Here is a 26,862-nt window from a genome sequence, read left to right as displayed (position 1 = left end):
GGTTTGTTTCCAGAGCAACCAGCCTGGTGTCGAGGACAAATGCGTAAACAGATTTTTACAACAAAGTTTGCAGAAAAGTGATATTATAGCAGATTGAAGGTGCTTTTTTACCGTTTGTGTTCATATTTTGCCGTGTTTGTTGCGTTTTGGTTTTGTGTTTAATCAAATTCACCACAAAATGCATTCTAGATCTCAGTATTGCTGTTAAAGGGGGGTACTCAAATTCTAAAGACTCATTCCTGTATTATCAGCAACTAGCAGGAAAAATAATCGACAACAATGAGAAAGACAAAGAAAGGGGGAAATATGTGTTTCTCATCCCCACAATATTTTTGTTTTTCAGGCAGTTGCAGACCATTTTGAAGACACAAACTGTCCTTTTACTGAGCGTCTAAAGGTCTTTTACTGCTGCCATGCTCCAACCAAATGGGTTATTCAGGTAATGATATTGTTTATCAGCAACAACTGATGAATATTTGACTTGATCTCTGTCAGAATGTAGTTTGATTGTACCTTTAGTAAGAATTGTCCACATCAAGAATTTTAAATAAATATTAAACTTCAGCAGGATGTATTGGAACCTGTTTCTCATGTCAACATAAGCGGTTGTCACTTTTTCAACGTGCGACAGTTAGTTGACAAGGTTTTCCTTCATATGTGCATATTTTTATTCAGATTATTGTTTTTTTATATGGGGTTTTAATAGGGATGTGCCATTTAATCATCTGATTTCCGTGAAAAAGTAAGTGATCGGCAAATGTCGATTAATGCCTTCCATTGACGATACAAAAAACGATCGCCTCCAGTGTTAATTTTGACAGCAGTTTTGAATTTAATTTTAGTCATAATCTTTTTACCAAAATATATTTTAGTTTTAGTGATATTTTAGATATCTAAATTGATTTAGTTGTGGTTTAGTTTTAGGTGACTACATTCCTCAACATTTAAGTTGACTAAAATTAGAGTATATCTAGTCGACTAAAATGTTAAGTTATTATTTGAAGTTGTCTTGAAACACCTTTTATTAAGGTTATTGCAGAGTATCTCAAAAACTGAATTCACAACAAGACCTGCACTACATGAATATATCAATAAGTAAAATTCACACTAACCTTACTGTGTGTTATCTTAGCTGAAATACATTTTTTTTTTCAAATGATGAATAATACATGACTAAATGGTCATATAAAGAAACAAACTACTGTAGTTGTATTCTATATTGTGTATAACTACACTCGCGTTACAGAATTGGCGTCTTTGCCGCTGTCCCGTTTAAATACAGCAACCAGGGTTATAAATCTAAAAGGTATATATATCTCACATACCTGTCTGCATAACAAAAAAATCTGAGTTGTTTTTGAACGCACTATAAAAACACTGTCTCTTTTCCTCTGAGGAAAGATCGATCATCATATTTCCGTTCTAAGACAGCACAGCTTGTAGGATCAATGTGCACATTTAACAGGCTTAGTTGCTCAGAATGTAATGTGTTTATAATTTTAGATTGGGGTATGTTGTTTCTTAGTGGGGAAATACGTTAATGTTTTCATGTTAGCATTTAATCTAGATATCTGGCACCAGTCAGTCCGTTAGTTTATCAAAGTGCAGTTATCAATCTAGATTTTTCGATCATTTTAATCTCAATGGGTAATACTAACCGTCGGGAGATTTGCTGCGGTCATCATTAACATAATTTATCGTTACATCCCAATACAGTCTTGTTTTGCCATTTTTTTGCTCTACAAAGACAGTAGTTCTGATTGGACCCCTTCATGATTTATCCCCCACCCCTTTCCCACATGCCACTCTGATTGGATAGATTCCTAACTTGTTCCACCCGCCGAAAGACAAAATTAAATATGATTGGACTTCGCCTCTGTCAACATTTCCGTCTCGTTTTTGTCATTGTTTTCGTCAACGTGCATTTGTTTTGATTTGTTATTGTCCAATTTAAGTCTTGGAAAAATTGGTTGTTGACTATAACTAAGACAAAAAATTTCAGTCATCAAAATTAACACTAATCCTCTCTGGCTAATACTTTTATTTGATTTTGGTCCTCAGCTGACAGAGGCGGCTAGCCATTAATTTTCTATGTTCATACACAATGACTTTCCATTCGCTGAATTATTCCGATTTTTTCATATAGTTCGACTCAAAAGAAGCATCCTACAACCCATGAAAACACCTTAATCTGATTGTGTTTGCTTTTTGAAAAACTGGACTAACACACCTGGATTATGCAATTGAAAACCAGATCTCTTGAGTGGGTGTGTGCCGCCTCCGGGGACCCTTTGTGTCGCACATGCGCCAGTCTCGCGCGGGATACAACCCGGAAGCGGATCACGTTCAATAAAAACATAGGCAACACTTAAAATAAAGATGAGACTGTTTATTTGCTTCACAAATGAAAAGAACTGAACAGTTTGAAGTGCATCCATTGGAGAAAAAAAGAGAAACAGAGATTTATTCAAAAAAAAAGTATGTAATGGAAAAAGCTGGCTTCATTCGGACTCCCGAACAAAAACGAGTGTGATAAAAGAGAAGCAGGTATTTTAGGCCTAAAAAAGAAAGTGTACACAAACCTCTTCACGCTGCATTTTTTAAACTCCAAACTGATTATCAATACCTCTGTATTCTGCTTGTACAAAACAATAGCAACCCTCATTTAAAGCGGGAATGAACAGTCTTTTCCTTTGGATTCAAACTCCTTCCAGCAATCCACAGAGCTTATCGGATGAACCTTGAGACATTCGAAAGCTTTCTTTTCATTCTCTGTGCGGAAATTCCTTCAAAAAAACTCAGTCTCTCCCACCAGTCTTTGCTTCAGACCCGCATTCAATCCAGTTATTCCGAGGCTGCCTTGTTAGTATTGTTACGTTTGTAGTGCAATTCAGGATACTTTTTTGATGGTGTCTGTTATTTACCATCAGCATAGCCATTAGAGACTTAATATTTGTAATCTGTGCCAATATTAGAGCGAACATCAGGTATAACAAAAAATGGGCTGTTGACTTGTAAGGAGCCACAAAGATACCTTGTTCTGGTGTGACATCATAGGTAAACCAGAAAAGCAATACACAAGTACAGAAATAAGAACCCACCAGTGTACAGGGAGGCACACGAGAGAGTGTGCATGGACGCTGGGACTTCACATAAATGTGTGAAAATACAAAAACCGAACTATTTAAGAAATCACACCAATTTAGGGCATGGAGCCATTCCCCTAAATTATTAATTAAGGAGATTAAACGTGTTACACACCAAGTAAGAACAAGCAGAAGCAGACAAGAAGGCATGCTAATTGCTAAGATAGCCGCTAAGATAGTTTGACACAACAGAGTAAATAAATGCTTAGTAAACTTTAAGCAGTGTAGATGGAAGCGGGTTACAGCAGAAAGTAAGCAGTTATTAACAGAAAAATTAACCTAGCAGATTAATGAGAGTTAGAGAGAGGATAATAGAACGATGTGTTTTGCTGTGTAGCAGTCAGGTTTACACGTGAGAAGAGGGCGGATCGATCCATAATCAGAACTCATCATAAATACATAAAAAAGTTTTTAACAGTTACTACATGTAATCGGTATTGGCTGAGCTCACTCATGGATGATCAGTATCGAAATCGGCAACAAAATACCTTGATTGAACATCCTATGTTTTACATTCTTAGACTATACTTGGTTACAGTTTGACGACTTAAGCGGGACTCACGGGTTCCGCTGTATGTGCTTAAGAGCTTTTTGCAGGTGATGCAAATCAGCAATTGAGAAAAAAATGGGTCTAAAAAGATAACATGCGATGTACTTGGCAGAGGTATATAATTAATGCACCTACCAGAGACAGTTGAAGGTGAGGTCAGATTGCAATGGACGCAGTGAATAATAGTATTATTGTACTTTTTCTCAATTTGGCCCACGACTATTAAACTGTTTGAAAATGATGTATTTTGTGACACCATTGTGACAAATGTAAAATATAATAGCATCTGTTGCGCTCTAAAGTGTCTTAGTGTTACAAAGTCACTGCAGCCAGCCAAAGATATGTGAATAAAATATGCTGTAATAGAATAATTTACACGTGTCTGAGATATTGGAGGAGGAGGGCCTGGGAGAAGGACAGCTCATTTTGTCAAGGAAGCTTCCCCCAGGCGGCATATAATAACAGATAACAGCAATATTGCTGAAATTGAGGAGTCCATATTGCAGCCTGGGGACAGTAAAGTGGGTTGAGGCGCTTGATTGCAGCTGAAGTTATGATGCAGTATTTTTATCATGCTGGAGAATCATATCCTGCATGGAAGGCATTTTTATTGCTGGGTGTAGCTTTCTGGATGGATGCTTAGTTTTTGTGCAAAACCATTTCATGTTTACAATCCCGAGTAAGTCACTTTTATGTACATACTGCTTGTTTTGCTCATGTTAGGCCAAATAGGACATATTATGCAGTTTATTTTCTATATTAAATTATTTATTTCATTTATTGTTTTTTACACTGTAATCTTACTCTGGTTAGAAACGTTTAATTGTGCTACCAGCCTCAAGTAATCCCTAGTGAAACTTACCGTAAAAGCCCCATCCACAACCTTTTTGGGAAAAAATTATTAGCCGCACCGCACTATAAGCCGCAGGTATATACGTTGTGAAATGAGTTATATACACAGAAAGATTTTGCAAATGCTTTCCAAACAGTGTCTGTAAAACAACTGATCGAACAAAACCAACAAAATGGACCCACAAGCTGCAGAGGTTAGCTCTCCAATCAGCTAAACAGATGCAATAACTCCACAGTGACGTTTTGGTGAATTTATTGAGGAATTTGTGAAACTGAAACAATACAAACAGAATGCCGTTGTAAGGTAATATTGCTAACACGGATACGTAAACGTGTTAGCATATCAGCTAATGCTAACAACTCTAGCTTCATACATTACAATAGCACGGACAAATATGCACTATTTTAGACTGGTAGTAGTCGATCCACAGCGATCGTTCTGCCACACAGTACCTCAATGCTAACTAGGGGAAATTAGACTTCGACAACTGTCGTTGGCTTTGACAGTTAGGATTGCTCGTTTGCATCAAAACAGTTGTTTTCTCACTACGATAGGGCAAAACCATCCTTGCACAGGCACACCCTCCTAGTTTTGGAGTTTAAACATTTGGGGTTTTGGCATCAGCCGCTCGACTAGATCTGAGTCTGTGAGCACGAACTGATGAAGCCTACTCGCATGAGAGGTGAAACGTCTTCCAAGACAAACCAAACAGTCCAGTTGCGATCGATTGAATGCCCTGAGATGCATGAAAACACTCATACAGACATAACACAGCCCCAGTGATAAATGAAGAATCGATAGGAGTAGAAATGCTATGGACGAATGACAGAACAAACTTCTACCTCCGGTTCAAAGCTTAAAATAGCAGGAATTCATTCACCCAGCAGCACCTGCACTGAGCGAACTCGTCCAAAAGATCGCGCCAATGCACAAAAAATAACACAACTGAAGTGTCTTTGCATGTGTTTAATTAAAAAATTGTTTCTTTTTGGCTGTCAGCGAAGAAAAATCCATAAACTAGCGCAGGAAAAAGCGTAGGAAAAAACGTAGCGGCTTATAGTCCAGAATTTACGGTATATACTGTTTTAATATTAGCTAAAGTACATCAAATTAAATATTTGGCCACATTCTTAACTTCTCAGTACATTTAATAGCCTCTTCATCTTCTACTGTTATTTCACACCTGGCAAAAGATATCCAAAATACATAAGGTTGCCCTTTGTCATTGATTTTGTAAATTTTTTTTACTGAAAACATTTCTAGGTGCAGCTAAGGTATTAAAGGCTGTCCCGATCTGATATTGATATCGGATATTGATCCGATATCAGCAAAAAAACAAGTATGAGATTATATCTGTTTGCATGTCAACTCTGTGGTATAATCTCCGACTGAGTCCTGCAGCAAGCTTACTTGTACAAAGCTGGACAGCCAGTTAACATCTAAATGTCCTCCAATAAACACACAAGGTTGGTCGGTACAATTAAGCATATGAACAAAAACCAAACTCCGAAGGCTGTGTTTCCATTACCCCTATAAATGTGCAAAACCTAAATATTGCAGTAAGAATTTGGTAATGGAAACACCCACATTTCGAAAAACCTCTCAAACATCGCTGAAACATTTTTACGCTCTCATCATTTTTATGATGTTTCCATATTGAAGTGTGTCAAAAAAAGCAGGATAGAAACTTTCTTCGCATTTTACAGGGTACCTAAACACAGAAACCGCGCGGCGCTGATGCAGGAAAACTAGGGCAGAGAGGTTGTCTTAATCATGCTTCCGATGGGTCGGCCAGAGGGAGCGAGGCGGCATCGGGCCGTCTTGCAGGTCCCTTCCCGGCAATAGAGGCCGACGCGCAATCCCGCAGACACCCACATGCCCGAACAATGTCGAGGGGGCTCTTGAATCCACAATTCGTCTGTGAATTTTTCGTTCACAATTCTCTCCAAAAAATCCCTTATTCGTAGCCGCTGCCATACGTAAGGACGTTGCCTTTGAGCAATCACCCGTTGCCTTGGTCTTCTATTGACAATCACGGCAACAGCAGTGGCTGCTATTGTGATCACAGCTCCAAAACCATGAAATCACAAACCGTTCATCTTCCTCAAAGTGGAGTCTCGCTGGACAAGATTTTACGAGAATTATGGCTCCTGAAGCAAAACACCCTTGCGTGAAAACACCTACAAGTCACAAATGTACTTTTTTTGTCAAAATGTTTGAAATATCGCTTTTATTTTGCGAAAAACTGCAATGGAAACGCAGTTCCTGCCTCACCTGGTGTAAATGTCACTGCACGTCACTGGTATCCCGTAAAAAACATGTCCGTATCAAATGACCTACTGTGTCATGAGATTAACATCATGAATTACTGTGGCTACTATGTGTCAACAAAAACAATTCCACACTTCAGCCTAAAGAGAGCATAAATCCATTCCAGACAGTTAATAATAAATAGTTGAGTGTTTTTCATACCTACCATTGGATTGTTTTCCTGTCAAACAACCTGGCAAGGTTGTTGCTTCAAGATTGCCCTCGAGGACAGTGCAGCTAAGACGAAACAAACTCCTTCCCTGTCCACACCGTGAACCATGGATACATATGCACACATACCCCAACCCCATACCCCAAGTCACCACATAACTTCATAGGTGGGACGGACGGCTGGAGCAGCGGCAGAAGGGCAGTAGTTTAGCCCCCGGAGGCCCCTCCCCTCCTGTTGCAAGTCTCATGGTTTCTGTGTCGTAACATGTACATGTATACCGTATTTTTCGGAGTATAAGTCGCTCCGGAGTATAAGTCGCACCAGCCGAAAATGCATAATAAAGAAGGGAAAAAACATATATAAGTCGCACGGAGTATAAGTCGCATTTTTTGGGGAAATTTATTTGATAAAACCCAACACCAAGAATAGACATTTGAAAAGCAATTTAAAATAAATAAAGAATAGTGAACAACAGGCTGAATAAGTGTACGTTATATGACGCATAAATAACCAACTGAGAACGTGCCTGGTATGTTAACGTAACATATTATGGTAAGAGTCATTCAAATAACTATAACATATAGAACATGCTATACGTTTACCAAACAATCTGTCACTCCTAATCGCTAAATCCCATAAAATCTTATATGTCTAGTCTATTACGTGAATGAGCTAAATAATATTATTTGATATTTTACGGTAATGTGTTAATAATTTCACACATAAGTCGCTCCTGAGTATAAGTCGCACCCCCGGCCAAACTATGAAAAAAACTGCGACTTATAGTCCGAAAAATACGGTACTTATCGTGGCTATCAGGGTTTTTTTTCTGCGCCCAACCCGAGCTCCCCCCGCCCCTAACGTCCACTTTTTCCCACGTAAGTGACGACCCATCAGCATGCCTGTTCTGTCTTCCTATACATTGTATGTCTGGTCTTGAACAGATTTTTGCTGAAAAATTGACATTTTGTTGTACTTGTGCAATGACAATAAAGGCTCAATTCGAATTCTCCCACCTTCCCCTCCCCTCGTCTACTTGACCCTGCCCCTTGGCTCTAGCATCTAGTGCCATGGCGAAGTATTGCAAATACTCCCCTATGCATACGGACATTGTTCGAGGCTCGCTACGTCATCAGTTCTCGCCGTTTGCCAGCAGATACGACAAATGTTTATTTACTTTCAAGATGCCGTCACACACGATGTTCGGCTTTGCTTGTGCTGGTTTTATTTATTTTTGCCTGTTTTTATTAAGAAGAAAGTTTAAAAGACAACGTTTTTGGCAATATATGCAAGTGCTAGTGTAACAGCTTGCAGTATATAAAATATATTTCATTGTGTATTTGTGCTTAAAGCCAATATTTACATGCAGTAGCAAAGGTTTGAAATCTGACTAAACCACCAGTATCATTATTATGAAAATTATTAATTACATTTGTACACTTCTATTGGTTTCTGGTCTGCCATCTTTTTCCTCGCACTGGATAGTGTAGGGAGGTCTGTCAGCTCACTTCACTTTGAGAAAGTTTCTTTGGCTTTCCCCCCCTCCCTGACGTATAATTTGAGCACCTCTTGATTGACGTGAATGCGCAAAACCAATGAGGGAGGGCAAAAACAAGGGCGGAGAAGGTATATTCAAATTCAGCCAATGTTTCCTCCTTCCTACTTCTCTGTTTGACTAATTTCACTTGATTAAACATTTCTTAACATCACAATACAAAATAACAAAATGATTATTCTTACTGATATTGTGTTATCCATTGGTACAGGTCAATGGTCAAGGCTCCAATATCGGTATCGTATCGGAAGTGAAAAAGTTAAATTGGGACACCACTAGTGTCTAGTTAAGGGGGCTTAAGATATTATCTTTGTTCTTTGCGAATGATTTAGTCCCGATGGCCACATCAAGTTGTGATGTAACTGGGGTGGTTTGCTGCTTAGTGTTAAGTATCTGGAAGGAGACTCGGCACCTCCAAATCTGAGGCTGTGGTTCTCAGCCAGAAAAGGGTGGATTGGACTTCTTTTGGTTGGGAGGTAGGTCTTTCCCCACATAGAGGAGTTCACGAGAGAGGGAAGATTAAATGTCAGATCGACAGGGGAATCGGCACAGCCCCTGCAGAAATGTAGTCTCTGTACCGTATCGTCGTAGGGAAGACGGAGCTGATCGTAAGGCAAAGATGTCAATTTGTCGGTCCATTTACCTTTGCCATTCTTGCCATCACTAATGGTCACGAGCTTTAAATGGTGACCAAAAGAGCATAATCCTATAGTACAAGCGGAAAATATGAGTTTCGTCTGAAGGACGGCTGGACTCACACTAAGAGACTGACAGAAGCTCACTTGTTGTAGCGCTGCTCTCTCACTTTGAGAGGAGCCAGTTGAGGTGGCTCAGGCATCTAGTCAGGATACCTCCTGGACACATGCCCAGCCGTGATGAGGCCCAGGGGTAGACCTCGGACACGCTGAAGGAATTATGTGTCGCAGCTGGCCTGGGCCCTGCCCCTGGTGGAGTTGAAAGAGACCAGGAAGCCTTCAGACTTAAGACTGCTACCCCTGCGACCCATACTCGTATAAGCGGAAGAAAATGGATGAATAGATGAAAAAAATGTTATGTATTAGTGTAATGGTCGAACACGAGGGATACATTGCAATTGTCCCATCTCTTTTTTCATAGTTCATACAGAATATGTAAATGTGGATGTATGCCGAATTGGATGCATGGGGCGGTGTGGCTCGGTTGGCAGAGTGGCCGTGCCAGGAACTTGAGGGTTCCAGCTCCGAGTCCAGCTTCTGCCGTTGTATCTCATCCTAGACACGTCACCCATCTTGCTCCCAGGGGCACCTACATTGGTGTATGAATGTGCAGGACTCCCATCAAAAATAGATTCTTAATCTCAATGGGACTTTCCTGGGTAAATGAAGGACAATGTGAAAATGTTTTCTTGCTTTCTCTGCAGAAACAATTAGCTGCATTGCTGATAGATCTCGGCTGCACCAGTTCAGCGCTGCTCATTTATGAAAAGCTGCAGCTATGGGAAGACGTCATCGTTTGCTGGGAGAGACTTGGCCAGCATGGGAAGGTACACAAACACACACACTGTGAGGTCATCAAAGTGCGGTTATCAATCACGATGTTCTGATCATTTTCATTTTAAACGGTAATGCTAACCGCATTGAGTTTTACTGTGGTTTATTATTGATAACAGTAATTATTACATCCCTAGTCTAAAATCATGGTGTAATCATGTGTTTCTGCAAACATTATATTGGTGATATCCTGACTAACAGATATAGCCAGTTAGCCACACCCTCAGCCAGCAGCGCTAAGCAGAAAAATGGCAGTTGCAATATTTGCCAATTTTTGGTGTTTTTAGTTAGGTTAGACATTTTGTTATCCAATGTAAAAGAGCAGTAAATGAATTCATATTACAATTTATTCGAAGCTTTTGAATTTCCTTCATGTCTCTGTACTTTTTATGATGTGAAATGGTCCTAAATTGCATTCATTATAGTCCTCAAAAAAATATTCAATCGGCAGCTCTTCATGAGACCAACGTATCCTCCTGTCTTTTACAGGCTGAAGAGCTAGTTCGTCAGGAGCTGGCAAAGAAGGAGACGCCCAGTCTGTACTGCCTACTTGGGGACATCTTAAGAGATCATCAGTATTATGACAAAGCTTGGGATCTGTCAGGCCATCGCAGTGCCAGAGCCATGCGCTCCAAAGCCCTGCTGCATCTCCGTCAGAAAGAGTTTCAGCAGTGTGTCGACTGCTTCGAAAAGGCACTCAAAATCAACGCCCTACAGGTACAAGTCTCATGTATTCATTTTTGTTTAGTGTTGCTGTCACGCTTCTATGTATTTGCTTGTACACTAAAATTAACCATGAATCCAAAAACAGTAATTATACTAATTGTGTTTGTGTCATGGAATAGCTTGGTGTGTGGTTTTCTCTTGGTTGTGCCTACCTTGCCTTGCAAAGTTACGAGGGAGCAGCTCGGGCTTTCCAAAGATGCGTGGGACTGGAGCCAGATGTAAGTACCAACACACCTGCAAGAAAACTGACAACACCATCAAGGTCTCACCTGAACCTCACGTCTTCACTTACGATAAAAGTATTCCTCTTTGAACAACAACGAAAACTTTATCAATATTTTTTGGTTTCATCCTGGAACTCTACCAAGTGTGAGTTGTTGATTACTATAATAGACTGTACGTATCATATGGACCACTTTTCGTATGATTTAATCTGTGACAAAAATGTTTCACATATATTTTGCCCCATTTTTTTTATACTTTGTGAGTTATCATACAGCCCAACATTGTGCATAACCAGAGGTGGGTAGTAACGCGCTACATTTACTCTGTTACATCTACTTGAGTAACTTTTGGGATAAATTGTACTTCTAAGAGTAGTTTTAATGCAACATACTTTTACTTTCACTTGAGTATATTTATAGAGAAGAAACGCTACTTTTACTCCGCTACTTTTATCTACATTCAGCTCGCTACTCGCTACTAATTTTTATCGATCTGTTAATGCACGCTTTGTTTGTTTTGGTCTGTCAGACAGACCTTCAAAGTGCCTGCGTTTCAACAAATACAGTCACTGGTGACGTTCACTCCGTTCCACCAATCAGATGCAGTCACTGGTGACGTTGGACCAATCAAACAGAGCCAGGGGTCACATGACCTGACTTAAACAAGTTGAAAAACTTATTGGGGTGTTACCATTTAGTGGTCAATTGTACGGAATATGTACTGTACTGTGCAATCTACTAATACAAGTTCCAATCAATCAATCAAAAGTGTGAAGGAAAAAAGACCATTTTTTATTTCAACCGTACACCCCGTCAAAAGCCTAAAGACTGACTGCACAGTTCCTGTCTTCACAATAAAAGTGCCGCTCCATCGCGCCTGCGCTTTCAAAATAAGAGTCTCCGAAAGCCTGCGCAAACAAGCTAGCAAGCTACGGAGTTTGCCGCCAATGTATTTCTTGTAAAGTGTATAAAAACGAATATGGAAGCTGGACATATAAGATGCCAAACACCAACCACTTTCATGTGGTATTAGACAGAAAGGAGGAACTTTTTTTCTCCTCCATTTGAAAACGTGGACGTTTGTCATCACTACTGTCTGATTCCAATCAATGCAAGTCATCAGAATCAGGTAATACACCAACTTATATTCTTGTCTTCATGAAAGAAAGGAATCTATATGTGTTAAACATGCATGTATATTCATTAAAACACTATTAACATGTAAACAAAAACGGCAAAAAAAATAAATATAAATTATATACTGTATATATCAATGTATGTATGTATATATATATATATATATATATATATATATATATATATATATATATGTGTGTGTGTATATATATATATATGTATATATGTGTGTGTGTGTGTATATATATATATATATATATATATATGTATATATATATATATATATATATATGATATGTGTGTGTATGTTACTCATCAGTTACTCAGTACTTGAGTAGTTTTTTTACAACATACTTTTTACTTTTACTCAAGTAAATATTTGGGTGACTACTCCTTACTTTTACTTGAGTAATAAATCTCTAAAGTAACAGTACTCTTACTTGAGTACAATTTCTGGCTACTCTACCCACCTCTGTGCATAACAAACTCGTCTGTTCTCCTGCGTATCATTCCACAGAACAGGGTCTCCAAACAAGTAATCCCACGTGTTGGTGACTTAGTCCCTCTACTTTTTTTTGAGTACAAATGCAAAATAAGACATCTGACTTTGGTTCTCTCAGTCGTCATATTTCATATTGACAGAACAAGGAGTGCAGGATAAATATTGGACAGATAATTATCAGGCTGCTATGAGGAATTATGACGTCATAACAATAAATCCTAAAACAAACAATAGCTCAGATATCGAATTAAAAAAGAAAACGCTCCAACGAGGCAAGATTACCCATATTGTGCAAGGTGGGTTATTGTGAGCAAATCAAGCACTCCTTTTCTCATAAGTGTTGTCGATTGTGTGGGCCTTCTTCACTGTTGTCAGAGTAAGACATTTTTCTCGCTATTTGCACCAAATGTTCTGCAAACATTGCGCCAGGATGTAAAAAAAATCATCAAACACATCAAACTTTATCGGCTACCTTAAACATCAGCATCGCTATGACTAGAGATAGGAAGAATAACCAGTTTTCATGCGAATGCGAGATATGGATGCATATGTAGAGCAGCTTCAAATTGCTGCTATTTAGGGGGAAAAATCAAGGTCCATCAGATCTTACTCATATCTTTTCAAGCATTTGAACAAAAAATACAGCTATAATTTCATTTTACTGTCCCTGCAGGATTTCACAATGTTGTGATCACACCATTTCACGTAGATTCAACCATTCCCACAAATTATGCATCGCAACATTGTCCAAAGCCCGCAACTTCCTGCACATTTTGGCCAATCAGCATCAATTTCACCAGTGGAACGTGTGTCTCTGTTTAAAGATACCTTCTTTGTCCTTGTTGATGGTTGCAACGTCAAACATGCAGCCAATGTTGCTTTCTACACTTTCTCAACATTTTACCATGCATAATTTCCCCGTCCTTTTCTTTGACACACATGCATTCAGAAGAGTTTAGCTCACTCTTGAAAGGAAAACATTCACTATAAAGAACAAAAGTACGGTAGTGGTGTCCTTTCACAGTGCAGTGTTGTTCTACAATGCATTCATTTTCTTTTAGTTCAGTATTAATAATTCATGGGATTAATGTAATTATAAAACAAGGACTGCCTGTAGTTTTATTGAGCATTAAAATTATTTGTTTCTGTTTCTGCTTTGTGAAAAAATCATTTTTTTTTTATCCATTTCAAAATTGTATTCTATTCCTAGAATGCAGAAGCCTGGAACAACCTCTCTACGGCGTACATTCGCCTAAGAAACAAGTAAGTGGCACCAAGTTTGACTTTATTAGCACGGATCACTATGACGGAAACATTCCACCAGATTGAGTATCTGCTGTGTCATTTTTTTCCAGAAACAAAGCCTTCCTCACCCTCCAGGAAGCCATCAAGTGTAACTACGAACACTGGCAGATTTGGGAGAACTTCATTGTTGTCAGTATTGATATCGGTGCCTTCTCTGAAGCCATCAAGGCTTACCATCGTTTAATGGATCTAAGGGACAGCTACAAGGACATCCAGGTAAAAACAAACATTTTTAAGAAACGTACTGTAGTGATCGAATCACTAACCCTAACAATCTGCTGATTGTTTAGACTGTGGAAATTTTTTTGCTTGATACATGGACACAAAAATGCCTTAAACCTTTCTTTAGTCTAGAATATAAGACCTTTTTAATCTTGCATGATGTACAAAATGAGGTCTCAGGTACTGAAAATGTAAGTCCAGCACATGCAGATAATTAGGTTGCAGGGAATTAGAGGCCATGTTGCCCCTCACTTAAAAGTGAGCGGCAAGATGAAGTGGTAAAAAATATACCCCTGAAAATAGAGATGCCACTCTCTTCTTGCTATTTCATCACGTCAAGCTGTTTGGTGGCTGAGACAGAGGCAGGAAACATACTGCACTACTATGTACTACCTACCATCACAGGTATCACACAGATAATAAACTATAAAAACAAAGGTCACAGTATTTAGAAGCTACAACATGTGAATGAGTTGCATCATGACAAGTGATTTTAAAATGAAAAAAACATTTCAAACATGGATAATGTACATTTTAAAAGTGGATTAGCTGTATAATCATTCATGAAATGTAGTAAAATGTAATGAAGTTAGTTTTCTGCTGGTGTCATGACATCTCATAACATTTACACTAGTTGTACACTAGTTCGCTTGTATGACTAGTGATTTTAAAACAAAAACAACCGTTACAACATGACAATATTTCCGTGTAGTTGTAAAGGATTGAATAACTGATAAAACACAAGTGTCATTATTATGAAAATCAATAATCCTTATAATGATTTACTCTTACATGCTTTTTGCTCAGCCTTCTTCTCATAACAATTGGTCAGGACTACCGTATAAGTCGCACCGGCCGAAAATGCATAATAAAGAAGGAAAAAAACATACATAAGTCGCACTGGAGTATAAGTCGCATTTTTTGGGGAAATGTATTTGATAAAACCCAACACCAAGAATAGACATTTGAAAGGCAATTTAAAATAAATAAAGAATAGTAAACAACAGGCTGAATAAGTGTACATTATATGAGGCATAAATAACCAACTGAGAACGTGCCTGGTATGTTAACGTAACATATTATGGTAAGAGTCATTCAAATAACTATAACATATAGAACATGCTATACGTTTACCAAACAAAACAATCTGTCACTCCTAATCGCTAAATCCCATGAAATCTTATACGTCTAGTCTCTTACGTGAATGAGCTAAATAATATTATTTGATATTTTACGGTAATGTGTTAATAATTTCACACATAAGTCGCTCCTGAGTATAAGTCGCACCCCCGGCCAAACTATGAAAAAAACTGCGACTTATAGTCCGAAAAATACGGTAGTGCTGTGCAATATGGACCAAATATGTATCCTGATAAAGGTCTTTTTTTTTTTTTTTTATCCAGATAACGATATATAGTATTTTTTTCTTCAAACTATATATAAAGTAAAAAAAAAAGTGTTTAGTTTTGATATTGTATTGAGCTCATACTCCAACAGGCTTCTCCAGTTTTGCTCCGACAGCGTACATACAGGAACTCCTTCATTCAGCACTCCATCCAGCTGTACAATCACTCTCTGTACGGTCATAGGTAAAACTGGTTTATTACTATCATAGATGTGTTCAAGTCATTCACAACATCTAGTATGGGGAGCTTGAGCTTCAAAGTTAAACAGCTTTAATGTTCTTATTGCTGTATTTTCTGTACATACAATTTGATATGTTGTTTTCATCAGCACTTTTCCTGTCATTGCTTTTAAATTGACAAAGGTTCAATAGTTATTTTGTAACATCTTGATGAGCAGTACAGTTATAGTATAAATAAATATTTCCGTAAGAAGTAGTCATTTTTATGGGGGAACTGCACTTTCTTTGGGAACTGCACTTTCTTTGGGAATTTTCACAATTATTATGAAAGACATGACGACAGATGTTTTTTTTTATGCATGTAATGCTGGGAGGTCCTCTATTCCGCCCATAAAATCCTATAGATAACCTTACAAAAACCGCCAACAATACTCCATTTACATTTCGTGACTTGAATATTAATCAGAATCAGAAATTCTATATTAATTCCCGGGGGGGAATTTGGGTGTTACCGTTGCTCCTTATGTATACAGCATAAGGAATAAAGAAGAGATTATTAAAAAGCAATATAATAAGATGAGCAATACAATAAACATACTACCAAGTATGACTACTCTGATATGTGCAAGGTGGACAAGATTAACATGGTGAGTAAGCCAGATTGGCAGTGTAAAGCAGGTATTTTACATTTATAAATATAAAAGTGTAAAAATATAGTGGAAATATAACCAAGTATTAGTGATAATGTAATAAACACTAACGCAGACAAACTATTTATAGCGGCACCGTTATCACAAGCGTGTGTGCCTATGTTTACATCATAGAGAAATAAGCTGCTTCCTTGCTTGTGGAAGTTTCTTGATCATAAATCATGCATCTCACCTCGATAGAAGAAGGATGAGGACGTATTCCGACAAGTTGGTACACTTTGACAGCCAATTTAGACCTGTTAATGGCGAGAACAACACGAAAAGATGCTTCGTTCCACTCCTAAATGATAAATAGGTTATACTTGTATAGCGCTTTTCTACCTTCAAGGTACTCAAAGCGCTTTGACAGTATTTCCACATTCACCCATTCACACACATTCACACACTGATGGCGGGAGCTGCCATGCAAGGCGCTAACCAGCAGCCATCAGGAGCAAGGGTGAAGTGTCTTGCCCAAGGACACAACGGACGTGACTAGGATGGTAGAAGGTGGGGATTGAACCCCAGCAACGGCCACTCTACCAACTTCGCCACGCCGTCCCTCCTCTTTTCTTTGCAAAGATTATGAGTCATACTTCATCTAAATGGGAATATAACAAGATTCTAGCAATCAGCATTCTAATGACGGCAGACATTGTACAGTGAGTGATGTTTTATTATGTTTGTTGTCTCTCATAAAGTCTGCAGTGAGTATTAATCAGTGATGTTGGGGGAAAAAAAGCGAATGACGGGATGCATTTTTTAAATTAATGCGCCGCGTATGCCTAAAATGATCAAAATACGCAAATATTAAATGTTATTATAAATGTGCCCGTTACTACATTACGTATAGACTTTGATCACGTATATAAAACTCTAATGGAGGTGTTTGGATGTTTTTTTAAGGGCTTTATAGGCAGAATAGGGCGCAGGCTCTTTTGCAGGGGTGTCAAACGTACGGCTGAGTTTGCTAAGTATAAAAATGAGCCGAAATTTTTGAATGATAGAAACTGCTGTTCTAAATCTGTCCACTGGATGTCGCAAGAGCAATTATTTGTCTATTTGTAGATGATGCTACATATGTAAAAAAAAATAAAAAAATCTGATTTTGATATTTTTTTATTTTGACAGATTGAAAATTAACACCAATGCGTTGACTGATGAACATTATCACATAAGTTATTCAGAAAGTATAAATAACGACAAATAAAGATAGAATACTATTAAACACAGCATGTAAGTGTAAAAAACAACAACATTATGATTTGTACAGAATGTGCTTGTTCTATTTTTAATCAAAAAAAGCAATCTGAAGTTGTCTTTATTTTTAAGTTATCGTGCCGTGATTTTACCAGTCCTGGCCCACTTGGGAGTAGATTTTTCTCCATGTGGCCCCAGATCTAAAATACATTTGAGACCCCTGTTCTATTGTAAGCAGACTTTTGATCGCATTTATTTAATATTTCAAATGCATTAAAAAAAAAAAAAGAAACACATGTTCTTGTCTTACGTAATGATTGTGAATGATATGAAACATTTTGAAAAAGTCCAGTTCTCCTTTAAGCTTATTTTAATGGCTGAATTAGAGCCAATAAATATTTTTATGCTTCATAATCCGATTAGTAGACTAATTGTTAAAATAGTCTATGACTGTTTGCCTATCAAAATAGTCGTTAGTTGCTGTCCTAGTGCAGATAGTCTAGGACAGGACCACCCTCCTTATATGCAGGTCACACAAATGGGGTCTTGTAAGGCAACCATGCTGACTTCCATCCCCAGTCTGGGTTATGTCAGGAAGTTTAGCAAATGACGTGTTCTTGTGTACCTGCTTCAGATTATTCAGATCCTGGTGCGTGCTGTTGTTGAGAAGCTGACGGACAATCAAGGCGAGCAGGCAGCGTCTTTGCAGCCCAAACTACGAGAACTTTTGGGACGTGTCAGCTCTCGCCACAGCAGCGACCCTGAAATATGGCGGCAGTATGCAGTATTGTACGGTGGTGGTCACAGCGCTTTACCAGAGGACAATGACAAGGTTTGTGGCAGCATTAATATTGTGGTTTTATAAGTTTGGCCCGTTTTCTTAACTCATTCTTGCTGTTTTAGGCACAACAGTTCTTGTCCAAAGCTTTTCGCTGTGAAATACAAGCTGCTGGATGGGAGAAAGAAACATGCCTTTTTAAAAACGTCATCAGAAGAGCCATCAATATGGGGGAAGGTGCGTACAATGTCCAAACATAGTACTACTGCACTACACAGTACTATCATATGACTCACTACTATAGTACAACTAATAGTACTACTACACAACACAGTATTACTGACTAACAGTACTACTACGCAACATAGTACTACTAATTCAGTACTACTGTACAACCCAGTACTAAATTACAATGCAGTACCACTATACTACAAAGTACTAATATACTACACAATACTATTGTACAACACAGTTCTATTGTATAACATAATACTATTGTACTACACAGTACTAATTTACAACACCTATACTTCACTTAGTATCCTTCACAGTATCTTACACAATACTACTTTACAACACAGTACTATTGTAGAGCACAGTATTACTATATTACACAGTACGATTGTGCAACAGTGCTATTGTATAACACAGCACTACTGTCCTACACATTACTAGTTTACAATGCAGTACTACTATACAACACACACTACTATACAACACATTACTACTATACAACACAATACTATTGTACAACACAGCACTATTGTACAACACATCACTATACTACACAATGCTATTGTACAACACAGTACTAATTTACAACACAGTACTACTATACTACAAAGCACTATTATACTTCACAATACTGTACTATTATATAACACAGCACTAGTGTACTCCACAGTACTAATTTACAAGGCAGTACTACTATACTACGTATTACTATAATAAATAATACTATTGTAAAACACAGTACTACTTTACTACATAGTACTAATTTACTACGCTGTACTACTCTATAACACAGTACTACTGTACAACACAGTACTACTATGCAACACAGTACTATTGAAACACACAGTACTATTGTACAACACATTACTACTATATCAAATCAAATCAAATCAACTTTATTTATAAAGCACACTACACAATACTATTGTACAACACAGTACAGCAACTTGAGGGTTCCAGGTTCGATTGCCGCTTTCGCCATCCTAGTCACTGCCGTTGCGTCACTGCCGTTGCGTCCTTGGGCAACACTTTACCCACCTGCTCCCAGTGCCACCCAAACTGGTTTAAATGTAACTGAGATATTGGGTTTTACTATGTAAAGCGATTTGAGTCACTAGAGAAAAGCGCTATATAAATATTAGGGATGTCCGATAATGGCTTTTTGCCGATATCCGATATTCCGATATTGTCCAACTCTTTAATTACCGATATCAACCGATATATACAGTCGTGGAATTAACACATTATTATGCCTAATTTGGACAACCAGGTATGGTGAAGATAAGGTACTTTTAAAAAAAAATTCATAAAAAAAGATAAATAAATTAAAAACATTTTCTTGAATAAAAAAGAAAGTAAAACAATATAAAAACAGTTACATAGAAAGTAATTAAGTAATTAATGAAAATTAGTAAAATGAACTGTTAAAGGTTAGTACAATTAGTGGATCAGCAGCACGCACAATCATGTGTGCTTACGGACTGTATCCCTTGCAGACTGTATTGACATATATTGATATATAATGTAGGAACCAGAATGTTAATAACAGAAAGAAACAACCCTTTTGTGTGAATGAGTGGGGTAGGGAGTTTTTTTTGGGTTGGTGCAACAATTGTTAGTGTATCTTGTGTTTTTTTTGTTGATTTATTAAAAATAAAAAACGATACCGATAATAAAAAAAAACGATACCGATAATTTCCGATATTACATTTTAACGCATTTATCGGCCGGCCGATATTATCGGACATCTCTAATAAATATAATTCACTTCACTTCACTACTATACAATACTAATTTACAACACAATACTACTATAACTGTGACGATCTGTCACTTCATTTCTGTTTGTTTCCTTGTTTTTGTATTTACTTCTCATCAATGCTCTTATTTTGTTCCATTTCCTGTTTGTCTCTGAGCACTGTTTGATCACCCACCTGCCGTTGATTGGCAGGCGGTCCACACCTGCTGCCAATCAGCGTGTCCTATAAATGCCTTGTCGCTTTATGCTGTGGAACGTTTATGTGCAAGACTGCTTTATTTCTGTTGATGATAGTAAAAATCATCTTACCTTCTCATCGTCTGCTGGTTTCTCAAAAACTGCAGCCATGTGAGTTCCTCACATGATGTGATCTTCGAGCACTGAACAGTGCTCGAGACAAAGCATTTGTAGGACACGCTGATTGGCAGCAGGTGTGGACCGCCTGCCAATCAACGGCAGGTGAGTGATCAAACAGTGCTCAGAGACAAACAGGAAATGGAACAAAATAAGAGCACTGATGAGAAGTAAATACAAAGACCATGAAACAAACAGAAATGAAGTGACAGATCGTCACAGTAACAGTACTACTTTACTACACAATACTATTGTACAACACATGACTATGATACTACACAGTACTAATTTACAACACATTACTGCTATACTACACAGTACAATGCAGTGCTAATTTACAACGCAGTACCATTGTACAACACAGTATTATTATTCAACATAGTACGACTATACTACACAGTACTGTTGTACAACACAGTATTATTATTCAACATAGTACTAATATACAACACAGTATATGATGCAACATAGTATTATTATTAAACATAGTACAAATTTACAACTCAGTACTACAATACAACACAGATGTATTATTCAACATAATACTAATTTACAACACAGTTCTAATTGACAACACAGTATTATTATTCAACATACAGTAGTGAAGTGTGAAGTGAATTATATTTATATAGCGCTTTTCTCTAGTGACTCAAAGCGCTTTACATAGTGAAACCCAATATCTAAGTTACATTTAAACCAGTGTGGGTGGCACTGGGAGCAGGTGGGTAAAGTGTCTTGCCCAAGGACACAACGGCAGTGACTAGGATGGCAGAAGCGGGGATCGAACCTGGAACCCTCAAGTTGCTGGCATGGCCACTCTACCAACTGAGCTATGCCGCCCCACAACTAGTATATATATATATATATATATATATATATATATATATATATATATATATAGTACTACTATACTACACAGTTCTAATTTACAACACAGTATTATTATTCAGCATACAGTAGTACTACTACACTACACAGTACTAATTTACAACACAGTATTATTATTCAACATACAGTAGTACTACTAAACTACACAGTACTAATTTACAACACAGTATTATTATTCAGCATACAGTAGTACTACTACACAGTACTAATTTACAACACAGTATTATTATTCAGCATACAGTAGTACTACTACACTACACAGTTCTAATTTGCAACACAGTATTATTATTCAGCATACAGTAGTACTACTATACTACACAGTTTTAATTGACAACACAGTTCCACAATACAACACAGTATCATTAGTCAACATACAGTAGTACTACTATACTACAAAGTACTAATTGACAACACAGTACTACTATGCTGTACAACATCCATGTCAGGTTGATTAAAAAACAAAGTCATTCCAGTAGAAAAATATGTATTTGATTTGCTGATGTAGTCAGTTTATCACCTTAAAAACATATGAAGATCATGTCATGATTAACTGTTGATATTTTGCTAAAGATGAGCACTCATTAAATAAGTTGTGTTGCCAGTGAGCATCAGTTGCAGTGAGAAGAAGAAGAATTCAGCAGAAGCTCTTCAGATGCTTTCTTCAGCTCGTCTCAGCCTGAAGAGTTTGCTCACCAAAGCTGAGGTATGGTTTTCATAACAAGCCATGTGACATCACACTCACTCTCATCTCTCATTGGTCAGCAGTTGGCTCGTCTGATATTAGTTTTCTTACCGATATGCTCATATTACCCAACACTTTATTTCAGATACTGATATCTAGCGATACCGATAAAAGCAGTTCTGCCCTCAAACTAATGTCAGTACATGATTATTTGTCACAAATAAACACTGTCTGTGCAAAATAAGGCAAATACTGCAATGTAAGTTATAGAAAAAGTTAACGGTGTCCTGATAATACTTTTTCACCTCCGTTATGATAGCGATATTGGAGCCTTGGGTATTGGCTGATACCGATGCAATATGATATCAGCTTACTTGCAGTGTGGAATGTTAGAAAATGTTTAATCAAGTGAAATTACTCAAACAGGAACCAATGGTAGGTATGAAAAACACAAACCTATTTATTATGAACATCTGGAATGGACTTATGTTGTCTTTCAGTTGAAATGGAGAGGTCATTGTTTTTTGGAAACATCTAGTGGACACAATAAGTCATGAAGTTTCAGTTTATGACGCAGTAAGTTGAATTATGCAGACACGTTTGTTACTGGATACTTTCTAATACGCTTCTGCTTTGGAGACTTTGTATGTGTACGTAATATGCAACTATAATTATTTGATACTTGTTTGTATTGAAAAATGTGCTGTTTTAGACTGTAGTATTGTGCAATTAAGGACGCTCATGTATGTCGAGCTTTGCTGTTGTGTATTTGCTCGCTCCTAATAGCCTTTAACCTACCATGTTTACCTTTTGTGAATTACTTGACTAAAATAGAAGAAAAGACCAACCTTGTGTGTTTATTGGAGGACATTTAGACGTTAACCTGCTGTTAACACGCTGCAGGACTGCTTGTATTGGAAATGATATCGCACATTTTACATACAAACACATAGAATCCCATACTTGGGTTTTTTAATGATATTGGACTGATATGCGATATTTTAAATTACTATTGATGACATTAAAATATAAGTTTCTTGTTAAAATGATGTTTAATTAGCGCTGGGGTGTCAAACTCATTTTAGCTCAGGGGCCGCATGGAGGAAAATCTGTGCACATGCGGGCCGGACTATTAAAATCATGGCATTAAAATTAAAGACAACTTCAGATTGTTTTCGTTGTCTTACTTTGGCCAAAAATAGAACAAACACATTCTGAAAATTTTACAATAAAAATATGGGAAAAAATCCCGGCAGCCGTGAAGTTTAGATCCATGAAGGAAAGAAGAAAGTTAATTAATGTTTAGAACTGAATACATTTACATATGAATAAAAACATGTTTTCTTTTGTATTATTTTTTTTAATGAATTAAGTTACGTTTATAACAACCTTTTTCCAAAACACAATATAGAATGTGAGCAACGTTCTCTCTAAGGTGCACGCCTGCGCAATTGCGCACCGCTCACGCGTCCTCTGCGCACAGCAAATTAATGCCGCGCAGAAAATCAAAAATCCCATCTGAACTTTAAACAAAATAAACACATTACAATTTATTCTGTATGATTTTGCAATGCAACTCTGTGAGTGACAGGTGACAACAAGAGTGGCCCCAATGAATAAAACAATCTTTGTCAACACAGTTCAATTATCGTCTGTCGAGACACTTTACGGACAGGAATTCAATCAATCACTTTATTGAGAAAAACTGTTTGTAACCACACCAAAAACATGAGTAAAAAAACTTTTATCTATAAAAACTGGTAATTTTCTGCCATACAAACCAGGCTAAAACACACTTTGTCATCCGTCGTTTCAACAGAAGCCGCTCGCTCTCTCACCTGCACCAACACACGCACTCATGGCACTTAGCCAGTGCTGCGTTTATGGCCACACAAAAAGTCGGACAACCCCAACGCCACACAATGTGTAAATGCCAGGTTGTAACACTCTGACTCCACACTCAGATGTGTGCTTATTTTACTGCCATTTATTAAGAATGTTAATTTAAGGATATTATTCATGAAATATTGTCATTAGATTTCATAAATGCTAATAAAAAGATGTATTTTACAGACAGAAAGTTACAGGAACTAAATGTAATCTCATTTCTTTTAAAGGCAGGACCTGCAGCCAGACATACAATACTAGCACATAGGTCATGAAAAACATGTTTTTTTGTTATTGTCATTGTAAGAGGGCAAAATCCCTTCCATCCATCCATCCATTTTCTACCGCTTGTCCCGTTCGGGGTCGCGGGGGTGCTGGAGCCTATCTCAGCTGCATTCGTGCGGAAGGCGGGGTACACCCTGGACAAGTCGCCACCTCATCACAGGGCCAACGCAGATAGACAGACCACACTCACATTCACACACTAGGGACCATTTAGTGTTGCCAATCAACCTATTCCCAGGTGCATGTCTTTGGAGGTGGGAGGAAGCCGGAGTACCCGGAGGGAACCCACGCAGTCACGGGGAGAACATGCAAACTCCACACAGAAAGATCCCGAGCGCAGAACCGAACCCAGGACTACTCAGGACCTTCGTATTGTGAGGCAGACGCACTAACCCCTACGGCAAAATCACTTATATCAGAAAATAATTGTAATAAAACATTTAAATGGTTATGATGTGGCCACAGTGTGCACGTCTGATGTTGCTCACATGTGCTCCACTGAATGCTCAGGGAGTTTGTGCGTTTGCTCACACACATGAAAAATTAGAGGGAACATAGAATGTGAGTTAAAACAGGATAATGCATACATTTATCATTTGTTTTCAAGACGGTTACAAAAAAGTGGGACCCCAAAAATGTACTGTGTGTCCCCATATTTATGAATTGATGGGGTCCCTGGGAACCCATTTTGAAAATTCCCAGCGCCAACACTGATGGAGTATTGGTGCGTGCAAAACAGCAGCAGGCGGCTGTGGCCTGCGGGCCGGTTCTAGTACTAATCCAATATCATTCAGCCCGTGGGCCTTGACTTTGACACCCCAGGATTAGCGTGTATGAAGTGTTTTCAGAGCATTGGACGTGTTTATAAGTCCATGTGAAATGTGTAAGAGGGTCCACACCTGACCAAACTGATTGTACCAACAAGAAAAAGAGATTTGAATTTGATGAGAGCAAACTTCAAAGTGAAATAAGATCCAGCATTCATAAAGTCCATCATAAAAGCATAATAATGACTATTATCAGCCGATAAATGCCTTAAAATGTAATATCGGAAATGATCGGTATCGTTTTTTTGTTTTGTTTTTTGTTTTTTTAATTAAATCAACATAAAAAACACAAGATACACTTACAATTAGTGCACCAACCCAAAAAAACTCCCTCCCCCACTCATTCACACTCATTCACACAAAAAAGGTTGTTTCTTTCTGTTATTAATATTGTGGTTCCTACATTATATATCAATACAGTCTGCAAGGGATACAGTCCGTAAGCACACATGATTGTGCGTGCTGCTGGTCCACTATTAGTACTAACCTTTAACAGTTAATTTTACTCATTTTCATTAATTACTAGTTTCTATGTAACTGTTTTTATATTGTTTTACTTTCTTTTTAATTCAAGAAAATGTTTTTAATTTATTTATCTTATTTCATTCATTTTTTTAAAAAGTACCTTATCTTCACCATACCTGGTTGTCCAAATTAGGCATAATAATGTGTTAATTCCACGACTATATATATCGGTTGATATCGGTATCGGTAATTAAAGAGTTGGACAATATCGGAATATCGGATATCGGCAAAAAGCCATTATTGGACATCCCTAATAATGACCGTATGTTTCTTTCACAACCTTCTCTTCACCTCCAACAGCAAACACACACTGACGTGGCGTCTGGTGCCATCCATGCTGATCTGCAGGATGACGTCGTTGAGCTGGAGCAACTTGTCACACAATTACAGGAACTTTGTGCACAACTACGAGCACAATCCCAGTGAACATTGTCTCACCCCTGCAGCCAAACATCTTTATGTTCAATAACCAATAATCCACCTTCTTATTATTAGTACTAAAAAGTGGAAATCAGCACTACTGATCGACCACTTTTGTTTTTTAATATTTTTAAAGGTATATTGTCCATAATTATGTAAACAACATCAATGATGATTTATCGGAACGCTTCAAAACAACATATGAGTGTTTTACATTTATTTTGCAAACTTGTGCATCCCAGAAGAATAAAACCATGTAGCTTGACATTCTTTTTATTTACATCTTCCTCTTCAAGGTATAAATTGTGCAAGACCACAGAATCTCTGCACACATGTTCACACCTTGTAGATTTCAGTTGATGAAAAAGACAAACTACTGTGCAACATGAAGTTAGCATGTCTGCTTTACTTGCAGGTTCTCCCAGGGTTTTTGTACGTCACTTGTGGAGTTCAAACTTTGTTAGATAATGGTGTTAAACAGTGTCAATAGTGTGACTGACCACACAAGTGATCTACAA

The 26,862-nt window shown here is 37.8% G+C and overlaps 1 protein-coding gene across 2 annotated transcripts in view; it reads left to right on the top strand.

Moving 5' to 3' along the window:
* ttc27 (tetratricopeptide repeat domain 27) overlaps window positions 1–26,609 on the top strand; it is a 120,921-nt gene extending 94,312 nt beyond the window's left edge. For both annotated transcript variants that reach the window (XM_061964625.2, XM_061964624.2), the window contains 10 exons: window positions 344–439; window positions 9,986–10,108; window positions 10,605–10,832; window positions 10,961–11,059; window positions 13,915–13,967; window positions 14,060–14,225; window positions 18,340–18,537; window positions 18,609–18,720; window positions 22,321–22,421; window positions 26,225–26,609. In XM_061964625.2, coding sequence (XP_061820609.1) covers window positions 344–439; window positions 9,986–10,108; window positions 10,605–10,832; window positions 10,961–11,059; window positions 13,915–13,967; window positions 14,060–14,225; window positions 18,340–18,537; window positions 18,609–18,720; window positions 22,321–22,421; window positions 26,225–26,350 — 1,302 coding nt within the window. In that variant the 3' untranslated portion in view covers window positions 26,351–26,609. The remainder of the gene's footprint in view (window positions 1–343; window positions 440–9,985; window positions 10,109–10,604; window positions 10,833–10,960; window positions 11,060–13,914; window positions 13,968–14,059; window positions 14,226–18,339; window positions 18,538–18,608; window positions 18,721–22,320; window positions 22,422–26,224) is intronic.
* The last annotated feature ends 253 nt before the right edge of the window (window positions 26,610–26,862 follow it).

Source organism: Nerophis lumbriciformis, linkage group LG02 (genome assembly GCF_033978685.3).
Source record: "Nerophis lumbriciformis linkage group LG02, RoL_Nlum_v2.1, whole genome shotgun sequence".
NCBI lineage: Eukaryota > Metazoa > Chordata > Actinopteri > Syngnathiformes > Syngnathidae > Nerophis > Nerophis lumbriciformis.
The sequence above is the reverse complement of the archived record's forward strand: the minus strand, read 5'-3'. Positions and strand labels throughout refer to the sequence as shown.